At 43.3% G+C, this 14,015-nt stretch overlaps 1 protein-coding gene across 3 annotated transcripts in view; it reads left to right on the forward strand.

Moving 5' to 3' along the window:
- The window catches only part of Abhd6 (abhydrolase domain containing 6, acylglycerol lipase), a 57,482-nt gene that overhangs the window by 20,477 nt on the left and 22,990 nt on the right, over nt 1-14,015 (forward strand). For all 3 annotated transcript variants that reach the window (XM_074044047.1, XM_020180752.2, XM_020180751.2), the window contains exons 2-3: nt 846-904; nt 7,697-7,848. In XM_074044047.1, coding sequence (XP_073900148.1) covers nt 7,730-7,848 — 119 coding nt within the window. In that variant the 5' untranslated portion in view covers nt 846-904; nt 7,697-7,729. The remainder of the gene's footprint in view (nt 1-845; nt 905-7,696; nt 7,849-14,015) is intronic.

Below are 14,015 nucleotides of genomic sequence, written 5' to 3' on the forward strand. Positions count from 1 at the left end.
TCTTTTATTGCCATTAAATAACTCAGTCTGCTGGACAGTTTGTGCTAGACAAATAGTAGTTGTTTAATGCACAAAAAAACCATATAGAGTCATTCTGCCTTAGCATTTGCACCCAAGATGGAGCAAACTTCTGCTTTATAAAATGGAGTCACTCTGGGCAAGGCACAGCCTGAAAGCTGCTGTTCTATACAATATGGAGTAACTGTGGAGCAGGGCACAGCCTGATCTCAACAGGCCCCATCCCTATTCATGAGTTATTCTGGTTGCGGTATTGCCTTCCTTTGTCCATTGTTTTTTGCCCTTTTTCCATTCCTTCCAGAATATAACATTTCCTGCACTAGGCAAGCCCTCGTGTAGGAAAGTTCTATATCTTTATGTGCATTTCTTTATTAAACTCATGGTGTGCTCCGATTAGGCCTGTTCTACCATTGTTGTATTTCCTACCCTGACGGCCTGGTTGTCCTGCTGTGCATCCCCTGCTTGACCTCTCACCTGGTTTCTTTATTTAAAAAAAAAAAATTAAAATTCTACAATGGATTTGTTATGATACTTCCATACATCCATATAATGTATTACGGTTATAGTCATACCATCTGTCACCTGCCTCGTTCTTTGAACTACTGTACCCCGTCTCGAGGCTTGGCTGAGAGGCCCTGCCCTTTGTGCACTTTTGCCTAATTGGGGATGTATAAGCTAGAGGCTGCGTCCTGAGGCAGAGGCCGGTTATAAAGACACAGGATGTTTGTACTTTGCCTGTGCTCAGCCCCACTTGGCTGGCTGTTAGCACTTCATTCACATTCCCTAAGCTGATTAATGCTTTGTCATTTGATTTCTTGTGATTCCAGAATCTGACTTTCAGCTCCTGACAAAGACTGTAGCGATTGGAGGCTGTGCTCTTTGAAAAGTAAGTATGAATTTTTAACATCATAGATTAACCAAAAAGAGGCAGCTTCACCTCTGAGCCCCCTCCCACCCTCTGCAGGCTACCTCTGCGGGCTGATTCTCTGGATGGTAGGTTTGGTGGAAAGGGATTGGATACCATGAGGTTTCCAAACACCTGGAAAACCCTCTATACACAGTTCTTAAAGACTGTGCCAGGAGCAGGGCTCTGATGGGAAAAACCTGGTTAGGGTAACAAAGCTGCCCTGGGGAATGTGGTGCTGGAACCAGCCCTGAAGGTAGGAAAGAGTTTATCAGACCTCCAGGACAACAGGGCTCCACCATGAGGGGACAGTGAGAGGGACAGAGCAGGATGCAGTGTGAGGCTGGCTCTTTAGGATACAGGCGTAGACAGGCGAGTCAGGACCATAGAGGGTGGTTCACATTTCTTTAGAACAGCGCAGCCCGATTCCTGGCGTGAACTGAGATGATTCCTCCAGGTGCTCATGGTGGAGGGATTCAGGGTGTGAGAAAGCAGCCTGCACAGAAAGGCTTTGTGTGCAGCTGGGGAGCATAGCTGCCTCATGAGCAATTCTTTCAGGTGGGGAGTTTTCTTCCCACCCAATATTCTTAGTCACTGTTGAACCAAACTGGCTTATGAGATTGTTAGTGGCCTTCCTGGGTTTAAATCTCCCAAGAGCTGTTATCCTTTGTGGTAGGTAACTCCTCTCCATATGTGGCTATCCAGCCCTTGAAAGATGCTGGTATGACTGAGAACTGAATCTTATATTATTTAATTGTTAAATTATGAATTATTGAACAATTTAAATTTAAATTGGCAGTTTGTCTAGACTCAGACAAATTGACTTTGGTGCCCATACCTCTCCACCATGCCATAACTGGAGTGGTGAGCAAGTGGGAAGAGTGGAAGATGCCTCTAAGAGGCTAGTCTGACAGGAGCAGGAATCAGGAGAAGTGGGGAGAGGTGTGTCTGTGACATCCTAGCACCTTTGCATCGTGGGTAGTCAAGCAGGCAATTTGAAAAGTCTGGAAGGAGGTCCTGTTGGGTATGTTAACTTTCAAATTCCCCAGGAGAGGGGGTGATGGAGGGTAGAGGTGAGGAGAGAATGAGGAGAGCACTATGGGAATATCCTGGAGAGAAGAGTGAGGAGAGCATCCTGGTACCCTCACCAAGCATGCTCAGCCAGGCTTACTTCAACAGTAGGACCACTGGAGCTGCAAACCGTGGAGGAGGAAGAGAGGGAGGAATGGGCTCAGATAGAGTGAGGGGGAGACAATAAAGCCATGAAAAAGGCAGAGGAGAGCACCCCAGGATAGTAATCCCTGGAACTTTGCCATTACCTGCCAATGGCAAGCTTACCTGCTTGCTTAGAAATTTCAGTGTGATTTTCCTCCCTGATAGAGAAGAGGAATTGGAACAGCGCATTTCTCAAATTTTTGACCCTTAAGTCCTGGGGCTTCCATGCAAGAGAATCTTTTCTTCTTTGCATTTGTTTTTTTAGTTGTTAATCTTTGGGGAGACTTTTGAGAACTTACTGGTTTCAGAGATCAGTGTGGGGGTGGACACAGCACTAATTAACAGCTAGGATGTTATACTCAGATTTCAAAAAATGGTGTTTTTCTAGTGAAAAACATTATGGGGAGAATTTTGATTTTTGAGCATTGGGGTTTGAACTGAGGACATCACACTTGCTGGGCAGGTGCTCTACGACTTCAGCCACTCCACCAGTCCTTTTTACTTTAATTTTTGAATTGGGTCTCATGTTTATGCCAAGGCTGGCCTGGACCATAGTTTCTCCTATTTACACTTCCCATGTAGCCGGGATGATAGGTGTGAGCCACCACACCCACCTTTTCCTTGTTTGTTTGTTTTATTGATGGAGATAGGATCTTGAAAATTTTTTCTAGGCTGGCCTCGAACTGCATGTCCTTCCCTCTCTCTGCCTTCCGAATAACTAGGATTATAGATGTGAGCCACTGTGCCCAGCTACAGGGAGACTTTTTATATTGTACAATTAAAGAAGAATTATAAGCAGCACCAGATAGTTTTTAAGACAGCAGAAGGCATAAGCTGACTGGAAACTTATAAATTTGTTGTTGAAACAGTTCTGAACAAGTATAGAGAATGTCCCTGGGGACATTGACCTCTGTGCCTTGGGCACAGCTGATGCACAGTACATATTTGCTGTAGAAAGCATTGCAAAGGCAAAGGTAGCATGAACTAGGGAGACGGACAGGAGCAGGTTGACATTTAGGGAATGCCACTTAACAGCTAAGTGAGTAGAGGTGTTTGTTAACTTCTTTAAGCCTCAGTTTTTCTTCTTTAAAACGGGAGACATGTTTCCTATTTCATAATGTTATGAGAGATAAAATGGGAGGATGTATATGATTTCATGGGGCCTAGCACAGGGGAGCTGTCAATGGATGGATGCCATTGCTCTTGGTCTTTGGCTATGGTGGCGGTGGCAGTCGCGGCTATTGTTGTTATGATAATCGTTATTTTGGAGGGACTGAGACTTTTGTCAAATTTGATGGTTGTAGGGAAAGACCAGGTTCTATGAAAGTGTTCAACAATCTGTTTATTCTTAGATTTTGCTTTTTAATATATTGGAATGCAAGATCCCCATTTTTCAAGGTCAGTGTGAAATGTTATGCCTGATTCCTAACCCCAGACTAACCTCTTTTTCCCTCATGCAGTGTTTATCTGGATTCCAATTAATCTTTGTCTCTGTGTTCAGAGATAAAGGTCTCCAAATACAGCGTTTGGGTGTTAACAGGTAGAAAAAAAGAGGAGGCCAAGTGACAGGAGTACTCTGGTCTGGGATGTGACTTGTCTTCCCTATAATGGTACTATATGTCCAGCTCCTTTTTTTTGTTGTTTGGTGGGACTGTGGTTTGAACTCAAGGCTTCATACTTGCAAAGCAGGTGTTCTACTGCTTGAATTAAATCTCCAGTCTATTTTGCTCTGGTTATTTTGGAGATGGCGATCTCATGAACTGTTTGCCCAGACTGACTTTGAACCACAATCCTTCCAATTTCAGCCTTTCAAGTAGCTAGGGTTATAGGTGTGGTCCACTGTGCCCAGTGGCTAGCTCTTTCTTGATAGTATCTCACTTGATACTGGGCTGCAGGTCCTAGGGTGCCTCACCTTATGTAACAGATATGTGAAAAGAGTGTTTTTCTTCTTCAGTTTATTAAATCAGTCAGCGAACATTATTAAGCACCAGATATTTGCCAGGTACTGTTTTAGCTCCTGGGAAAATATAATGGAGGACAAGATTCTTAGGAGGGCATGCCAGATCCTGCTCTTTAATTGCCTGGCATAATTTCAGAAATGTTTAAGTCACCAGAGTAGGAAAGAACAAAAGAGAGGATTTGATTGAATGTTTTCATTTAGTAGAAAAGGAGACCAAGGGGTTCCATCTGCTGTGTGGAAGGGCCAAGTCGGAGACAGCAGGCTTGAATGTCCACCCCCCCCAACCCCAGCCCAATATGGCCCTTAGTGCCACCCCTCCACACACAGGTCACAGTTCCCTCCAGATCCATGTGTCACCCACTTAGCATTTTTCTTTAAATTGATTGCCTTTCACTTAAATTTGTTCTTAAGATTAATTTGTATCCCTACCATAACTTGAAAGTATCCATAAAAATAACTGAAAGGGACTCTTGTTGCTGACTAGCTCAATCCCTCCAGAAGGTCCCAGGGTCCGAGCTGTTTAATACTACTGTCCTGAGAGTTGCCCTCTGGCTAAGCAGGACTTGACCTGAACAGAGATGAATGACTCTCTTAGTATGTCGCTGTTAACTGAAGTTATGGACCCCCTGGAGCCTGATTTAATTTTCTTTACTCTCTAAAATCATCTTGCCTGCTGTCAGTTATGGGGGGCCCATAGCCTGGGAAACTGTGTTACAGCCTCAAATGGTTCACAAGGCTTCCGTTTTTCTGTCTCCAGCCTTCTCCCTGGGCGTGTAGAATTTTCTATTAATAAACAGCAGCAGGGCAGGGGAGCTGCCTTCTACAGGAAAGCTGGGTCAAGTCCTTTGTAAAGTGAAGGGTGTTGCAGAGATAGGAATGATTGTCCACTCTTTATCTGTGTAGAAAACTTTGTAGTCAGCAAGTATTTCAGTTTTTTTCAACGAGGATCTGGTTTATCTGACCTTGTCAGGGGAGGTGTGCAGGTCCTCTGGAGTAAGTCCAAATCTGCCTTAATCAATTGCACTTCACCAAAAGGCTGTAGTCTGATAGTAAATGGAAGATGGATCCTGGAGGAACTTCCCTGGAAACTGAGTGTGACAACCACACAGGCACCACAGCAGGATTTCTTTTTCATGATCTTCAGTCAGAATTCACAGTGGCCCTTGGCACTTTTAAGGACTTCCTGTAATGTGAAAAAATTTCCTTCTTTTCTTCCTTCCTCCCTTCCTGCCTCCCTCCCTCCCTCTTGCTTGTTAGGCAGGTGCTCTACTAATTGAGCCACACCCTCAATTCTTTCTTGATGTAGTTTTTTTTTTTTTTCCCAAGGTATTTTTATTAGCATACATTAGTTGTACAGAGGGGATTCATAGTGACAATTTTGAATTGCTGTAGTTATTTTGATAGGGTATAATGTTTTTGCCCAGGGCTGCCCTTGGACCACAATCTTCCTCTCTATGCCTCCTGCCTAGCTAAAATTACAGTCATGTGCCACCATATAGGTTTGTTTATTGAGATGGAGTCTTACTAACTTTTTGCCCGGTTGACCTCAAACTATAAAGCTCCTGATCACCACCTCCCAAATAGCTGGGATCATAGCCATGAGTCACTATGCCCGACTAGGAAGAGTTTTCTTGAAGCTGACAGTTCTCTTGTTTATAGCTTATGTGAGATCTATATGATGTTCAGATTTCTCCAAATTCCTTTCACTCTGTGATTAATTTGCTTACTCCTTGATGGTGAGGCTGTTTAGCATGTAGATTGTGCCCAGCATTTTTTTTTTTTTTCGGCAATGTTGGGATCTACCCCTGAGTAAGCCACACCTCCAGCCTTTGTACCCAACATTTAATAGGTGACTCCCCCAGAGAGTTTTATAGTTACTGAAAGAAGAAAAACATCTGATCTCTTACAACATTATTGGGAATGCTTTCCCCTAAAAATAAACAGGATCGAACCTGTTTTGTAACTTTGCTTTTCGTTAGTGTTTGTGTGTCCTGTGCGGTAGTAGGCTCTGGGAAGGAACAGATGTGATCTACCCTCAAGGAACTCAACGTCTAGAAGTGAAGTGGGCAATGGTTGAAGCTTGCTGGGAAAATTGCTCACGGTGACTAAGCGACTGAGAAGGTAGTTAATGACAAAGATGATGCCTGTGTCCCTGCAAGGGAGGCCTCTTTCATGGCTGTCCCCAGATAGACTGGGGAGTAATGGAAAAGCACCATCTACCCTGCCCAGCATTGCACCTGCTTTCTGCTTCTGACCACGAGGGGCTTGTTTGGCCCTCTCTTGGAGAGATAACATGGAGAAACTAGGATGAGTGTGGGTATCTGACAACAAAGTGTTTGCAAAGATTGAGGAAACACCACTGGAAAAAGACCGCTGGAAAAACCTAGAGTTTGGTACAGAGAGAGTGTCTAGGTTGGACATCTGTTTTGTAATCACTGCTCTGCCGGCTGAGTGGCCTTGGGCAAGTCACTTAACCTTTCTAGCCTCTATTTTGTTAGTCTGTAAAACACGAGAAGTAGGCATGGGGGTGGACATGTGGGTAGCAGAGTCCACATGCTAGTCTTCACATTTGTCTGTTGAATCTTTAGGAAGACATCAGAAAACTACCTTTTTGTCTTCTTTCCCTCCACCTTTTTCCTGTGTACTATTTATTTTTAATAGGTCATGTATTTACATGATAAGTAATGCAGAAGATTTAAAAAGTGAAAAACCAGGCTCTTGTCTATCCCTGACACCCAGCTCTTTCCTTACCTATCTAGATATAGCTGCTGTCACTGCTTTCGTGTACCTTTGTCCAGTGATGAACTCGCTGTACACAAACACTCTTCTGCACATATCATTTAAATTTCTTTCTTTCTTTAAGGTTCTCTGTCCTCCTTCTATTTTTAAAAATGGCAGATCTAAGCTGAGTGTGGCTGAGTAGTTGCAGGCCAACCTGGGCTACATAGTGAGACTCTATCTCAAAAAAAAAAAAGAAAGCAGATCTATAGAAAAGTTGAAGTTGACCTTCACCTGAATTCCCCAATGGTGAACATTTCACTGTATTTCCTTCATTCCCCTATCTTCCCACCTATATACATATCTGTTACCATTTCTTTTTCTGAACCTTTATTTAGTATGTATTTACTTATTTTTGGCAGTACTAGGGTTTGAACTCAGGGCCTCGTGCCTGCTAGGCAAGCCTCTACCACCTGAGCCAAGCTTCCAGTCCCCCGTCTGAACCTTTAAAAGCAAGTTGCAGACACCATTGGATACCCCTTAAAACACCAGCAGACATCTCTTAAGAACAAGGACCTTCTTCTCCATAACAGTCATGATTTCATCATCACATACAAAAATGGTAGCACTAATACGGCAGTATTTTCTACTGCCCAATCCTTCCTAGCAATGTGCCTTGGAGTTTTGATTTCCTTTTTTAAAAGCCAGAGGCCCTTCCTAGGGCTCCTTGTTATTTAGTTGCCTGTTTAGTTTTTGAAGCACTCAACTTGCTTTTGTTTCCTCCTGACCTATACCCCCATTCTGAGTCCTTCACTTTTCTCTTCCCCTTTGACTTCTCCCCTCTTCTCCTAAGACAGTTTCAGAACCATCTCTGTCTTCAGCCCCTGCAGGTGCAGCCAGCTTTGAGGAGCAGCATGGATCTCGATGTGTTGAACATGTTTGTAATCGCGGGTGGGACGCTGGCCATCCCAATCCTGGCATTCGTAGCCTCCTTTCTCCTGTGGCCTTCGGCACTGATAAAGATCTATTATTGGTAAGTCAGTTGTGTATTGAATGTTTTCAAGGGTGTCATAATATTATCTTCTCTTCCTGTCCTGTTCATTGTTGCTTGCCATTTTATCATGAACCATTTCAAACAGAGAAAAGTCGAAAGACTCACATCCTCTTGAATTTTGGAAGTGTACTCAGAGAATTGGTAGTTGCTTCACACCAGGTGAATTCTTTAGGTTTCTGAAATAGCATCTTTGCCCTCGAGGTCACCTATACTCCCGAAGTCACTGACCCTGTCTGCAGGCAAGGATCATGCATGTTTGTGAGAACTCTTTTAGGGTTTTCTTAGTCACTGGATTCTGATCCAGTGATGTTCAGACAGGTGTGTTGATGTCACCGTAAAATGAATGAGAAGCGTCAAGACCATTGAGAGGCATGTGTAGGACAGAATGCTTCTATGCGGCTCTAAAACTTTTAATGAGGAAAGGAACAGAAAAAAAAAAAAAGTTCCAAAAACATCTGTCATTCTTGTACCACCTTATTCTTGCCGTCTTCATACCACCTGTCCTTTTCTTTTGCATTTTTTTTAGTCTGCCACTTAAAAAAAAATTTAAGTCCATTTATTTAAAAAGCAATATGCATGTCACTACTATTAAGTGGAAAACTTACCACAAATAGTAAATTAAGCTGGGAATAGTGGGGAACTCCTATAATCCCAGCACTCAGGAAGCTGAGGCAGGAGGAATAGTTTGAGTTCAGCCTGTACTACATATGGAGACCCTGTCTCAAACAAACAAAAAGCAAATTAATATAAAAAAGTAAAAACAAACACAACGGCATTAAACAATCTTACTAAGTTCTAGCTTAGATACTGTTGCCTGCCAAAAGCTGGGAGTCTCTTTTCTCCTTGTTACTAAGTAAGCAGGTGTACAGGCTGCAGCCCTGAACAGAGCCTTCCCCCACCTCTTGGTGGAATCAGATCAACACTTGGAAAGGCAATGACTTTCTTGTGTTGTGCTTCCTTGACTGTCATGCCACTGTCCATTTACCAGATAAAATCTCCCTCCCATCCCATGTTGACGTGCATTCTGAAATAGGCTGGGTTCTTTTCTGTGCCATAGGTAAGGGCGTGGAGACTTAGCTGGGACTTGGGGAAGTCAGAGGGAACTTGTGCACACAGGAGAAGATGGTGGGAGGCTGTGGTGCCCTTTTTCTGCTCTCCTTTTTGCTCCCTTTTGTTTTGCTAGAGCGTGGAATTTTCCGCCTGCTAGTCAGGCTCTAATCCTCAAAAAGAAGCTAATTGAACAGAAGGCAGCTTTTCATTTTCACTCTCTCTTGCTCTCAGGGATGGGTGGAGAGGTCATCCCTTCAGAAGGTCACCCAGGACCCACCTCTGCACTGCCAAAGCTGAGTTACTGCTGAGCCCCTGCCACCATAGTGCTAAGGAACAAGTTCTGTGCTCTGGAGCCAAGGCTCCTGGGTGGCCCTGGACATGGGAGGTCAGAGCTGTGTCCCCATCTCACAGTACTTCCAAGGCCCTGTGGGTATCCACACAAATGCATTTTTATTAAACAAATAACTTGGAGCAGGGAGTGCGGTTCACTGGTGTGGACCGTAACCATGGATATGGCTGCATACAGAGATGTGATAATATAAAGGGCTAATTCCACCCACTCCACCAAGCTGCATTAGTCTCCCAGCCCCCACCTTCCTTGGGCTGTGGAGAAGGTTTTCAGAACCAGGATGTCAGAGTAATTTTGATATTTGATCTCCAAAGAGGAAAAATAACTTCATAGCAATATTTCTCTTTTTCTGTTGAGTTCAAATTCACCATTAACACTGTGTACACTTTAGTGATTTTAATCTATTCATAGTGTTATATAATCCTTACCACTACATAATTCCCCACCTTTTCCATCTCCCCAAAGGAACATCTGAACCTATTAGAGGTCTCTCATTCCATCCCCTAGCAACCACTAATCTACCTTTTGTCTCTTTGGACTTGCCTAGTGTGCACATTTCTTATAGATGGGGTTATACAGTATGTAATCATTCTCTCTGGCTTCTTTCACTTAGCATAATATTTTCAAGGTGCATGTATGTTGAGTGACATATCAGTACGTCATTCATTGTTGTGACTGAATAATATTCCATTGTGTATGCAATGATTTGAGTATGGTTGGTGCCTTTCAAAACTCATGTTGAGGTTTGATTCCCAATGTAACAGTGTTGAGAGAGGCTTTAAACCATGATTAGGTCATTGGGAGGGATTAATACAGTTCTGGCAGGGTTGGATTGGTTACTGCATCAGAGTGGGTTGTTATAGAGTAAGACAGCTCTTCATGTTTTAGCTTTTTTGCACATGCCCATTTGCCCTTCTGCTCTCTGTCATGAGTTGAAACAGCACAAACCCTTATCAAAAGCTGAGCAGAGGCTGGCACCATGGTCTTGGACTTCCCAGCTTCCCCATGGACCAAAAGAAACCTTTTTCCTTTATAAGTTTCCCAGTTTCAGGTATTTTCTTCTTGCAACAGAATGCAGACTATGATAGTATGGCTACACCACATCTTGTTATCCATTCAGCTGCTGATGGACACTTTGGATTGTTACCACTTTTGGCTATTCTGAATAATGCTACATAGCAAATCACTTTTGTTGATTTTTTTCCCATGGTATTGGGGTTTAAACTTCATGTTTGCAAAGCAGGCACTCTACTGCTTGAGCCTCTCCTCCAGTCCTTTTTGCTGTGGTTATTTTGGAGATGGGGTCTCTTGAACTATTTTCTCTGGCTGGCCTCAAACCATGATCCTCCCAATCTCAGCCTCCCAAGAAGCTAGGATTACAGGTGTGAGCCACAAGCACCTGGCTCATAATTCACTTTTATTAACAAGTAATACCACTTAAAACCAGGGATTAGCACGGACCAGGGCATTTAGTTCTTTGTTAGTTGATAGTATAGATGCATGTGATTTTTGTTTTTCCTTTGAAACATGGTCTTGCGATGTTGCTTAGGCTGGTCTTGGACTCCTGAGCTCAATGACCACCCTGTCTCAGCCACTCAAGAAGCTGGCACTGCAGGTGTCATCACTATGCCCAGTGTTGTGCCTGCCATCTTAAAACCTGCCCAGTCTTGTCACCCAGCTCAGAAGAATGACCAACAGGCAAGCACCATGCTCTTTACTTTGTAAACTCAAACACACAGGCAGAGAGAAAAAAAAAAAAATACCAGCTGGCTGGGGAGGATGAAAATTGTGACATGGGGGATTATGACAGCAGCAATAGTACCCATTGCAGAGAACAGCGAGGAACCCAGGGAGAGACGTCCTCTGTCTCACTGAAAAGCACAGCCTGCTTTCCTTTTTCATCACCTTCCTGTGGTTGACATTTACACAGTGGTGGTCACAGGATGAGCAGCTTACCACGAGTCACTTATATCCCTTAATCACAATCACGCCAAAGGCCTTCATTTGCTTGGCTGCCCATAGTGACCACCAATAGGGTCACCTCGCAAACCTGGGTGGGGAATCAGGTTGAGTCTCAAGATTGCCACACAAACAGGACCAGCAGGCAGTAGATGTAATTCTGTACCACACCCCCACCCCCACTACTTTGCCACACAGCATAGGGCTTGGTGAAATCATCATTGTGCACTCCTGGCTTCCTCTGGGATCTTCCCAACTCCTCAGGGACCAGGAACAGATGTCCTTGGTAGGCCACGATCGGTCTTCACAGCAGCTTTCTTTGGGTCTAAGTGTCCCTGGAAAATGGCCAACCCATTTCAACAGTGATATGAACCATGGTGACTACTGCAGGAGGTGGCAGATGTCACCTGGAGAGGCACAACTGGGATGCTGTGGCTACTCTGGCTGAATGGCTTCCTCTGCTGAAAGGGGCAGTTGTGGGTGTCACTGGGTAATAAAAATAGCAAGCCTGTTCATGGGATGGAAAAGAATGAGATTTTTCTAAACTTTTCATTGTCCCAAAGAAACTCTGTCATGAAATCAGGATAAGAAATCATAGCAAATAATTTGCTTATGTATAAATATAAATGTAAGAGATAAAAAGGGATAAGATGTAGCAATGAAGAAGTAAAACTGGCATTGCTTACAAATGACAGGATTGTGTGCACAGAGAGTCTGAGAGAATGTGTAGATAGTTGGTTAGAATTAATAAGTGAATTTGACAAGGTTACTGAATACAAGATAGTAACCAGGGGCTGGTGGAGCACCTTCCCAGCAAGTGTGAGGCTCTGAGTTCAAACCCCAGTGCTATGAAGAAGCAAATACAAAAAACCCCACCAGATCAGTCACCAAAACCCAGTTGCATTTCCCTATACTAGCAACAAACAAATGAAAATGGTAAAAGTTTAACAGTACCATTTAGCATAGTGTCAACAACTATAAAATACCTAAGACTAAATCTAAAGAACAATATGGAAGAGCTTTACACAGAAAACTACAAAGTATTCTTGAGAGAAATGTAAAAAGACTTAGATGTTTGGAAGGGCAAGAGTGTATTTGTGGGTTACAGACTTATCGTAGAGATGTCAGATTCCCCTACAGCAATCTGTAGATTCAGTGTATACCTATTTGAAATACCAACAAGTTTTCCTGATGGGATACCAAGGTTTAAGTGGATTCTTACATTTATAAGGAAAAGCAAGGGACCAACTAAGCAAGAAAATCTTGAAGGGGGAACAAAGCTAAATGACTTATATTGCGAGCCATTAAGACTAATTATAAAGTTACAAAAATCAAGAGAGTGTGGAATTGACACAGCGAAGGACAAATAGGCCAATGGAAGAGGTCCATCTAGTACTGGATGCACACAGATACAGTCTCTTGATTTCTGCTATGCCTTGGGGGAAGTGCACTGGGTTAACCAGAGATCCATCTGGAAAAAGCTTCATCTTGACCCATTTGGTGGGCAGAATTACTAACTTGACTTCTCAAAGATGTTTCTCCCTAATCCCCAAAATGTGTGACTATGATGACATCCCTCCTACCCCATGGTTATGTGCTGTTACAGTTGTGACACTGTGTTGCATATAGTTGACTTAAGACAGGCAGATTGTCCACATAGGCCTGATCTAGTCACATTAGCCCTTAAAAGCAGAAGGACTCAGTGCTGTTGCTCGTTTGGACTTGGGGAGGAATGCAGGTGGGCTCAAGGAAGTAGAGAGTCCTTGACTGACAGCCAGCAAGGACACAGGGACCTCAGTCCTACAACTGCAAGGAACTGAATTTTGCCAAGTTGAATCTTTCTCAGAGCTTGCAGGTAAGAGCCTGGCTGACACCTTGATTTCAATCCTGTGATAGGGTGAGGTTACTTCTCACCTGCAGAACTACCGAAGGGTGGTTTTATTTATTTATTTATTTTGGTGGTACTGGGGTTTGAACTCAGGACCTTGAATTTGCTAGGCAGGCACTCTACCACCAGCCTATTGGTGGTCTTAAACTCCTCTGAGTGTGTAGCCATTTGCGGCAATAAAAAATGAGTGCAACAGCCAGGCACCAGTGGCTCATGCCTGTAATCCTAGCTACTCAGGAGGCAAAGATCAGGAGGATTGTAGTTCAAAGCCAGCCTAGGCAAATAGTTTGTGAGACCCTGTCTATCTCACAAAACCCTTCACAAAAATAGGGCTGGTGCAGTGACTCAAGGTGAAGACCCTGATTTTGGGCCACAGTACCGCGGTAAAAAAAAAAAAAAAAAAGAATACAACTCATCTATAGCATCATACTATACATAAAAATCAAAGCCAGGGACTGGCGGTATGGCTCCGGTGGTAGAGTGCCTTCCTAGCAAGCAGAAGCCAACTTCAGACTTCAGGACTGTAAAAAAAAACAAAAAACTAGGTGAAACCACAAAGCTTTAGAAAAACACATAGAAATATGTTTTCTTGACCTTAGCACAGGCAAAGAGTTCAGAATTTCAATGCAAAAAGCACTAGCAACAAAAGAAGATAATTGTTCCATTTAATTGGATTATCATTCATAAAGAAATATTGTTAATCAAAAAGACAAGGCTGGGAGTGCAGCTCAGTGATGGTGTGTGCCCGGCATGTGCAAGACCCTGGACTCTATTCACCAGTACCTACCCCTCCCGAAGAAAGACCATTTAGAGAGTCAAAAGGCAAGTCAAAGAAGAAGTGAATGTATTTCCAATAAATCAATTCAAAAAGTACTTACATCCAGAATATGCAAAGAAATC

Source organism: Castor canadensis, chromosome 10 (genome assembly GCF_047511655.1).
Source record: "Castor canadensis chromosome 10, mCasCan1.hap1v2, whole genome shotgun sequence".
Lineage (NCBI taxonomy): Eukaryota > Metazoa > Chordata > Mammalia > Rodentia > Castoridae > Castor > Castor canadensis.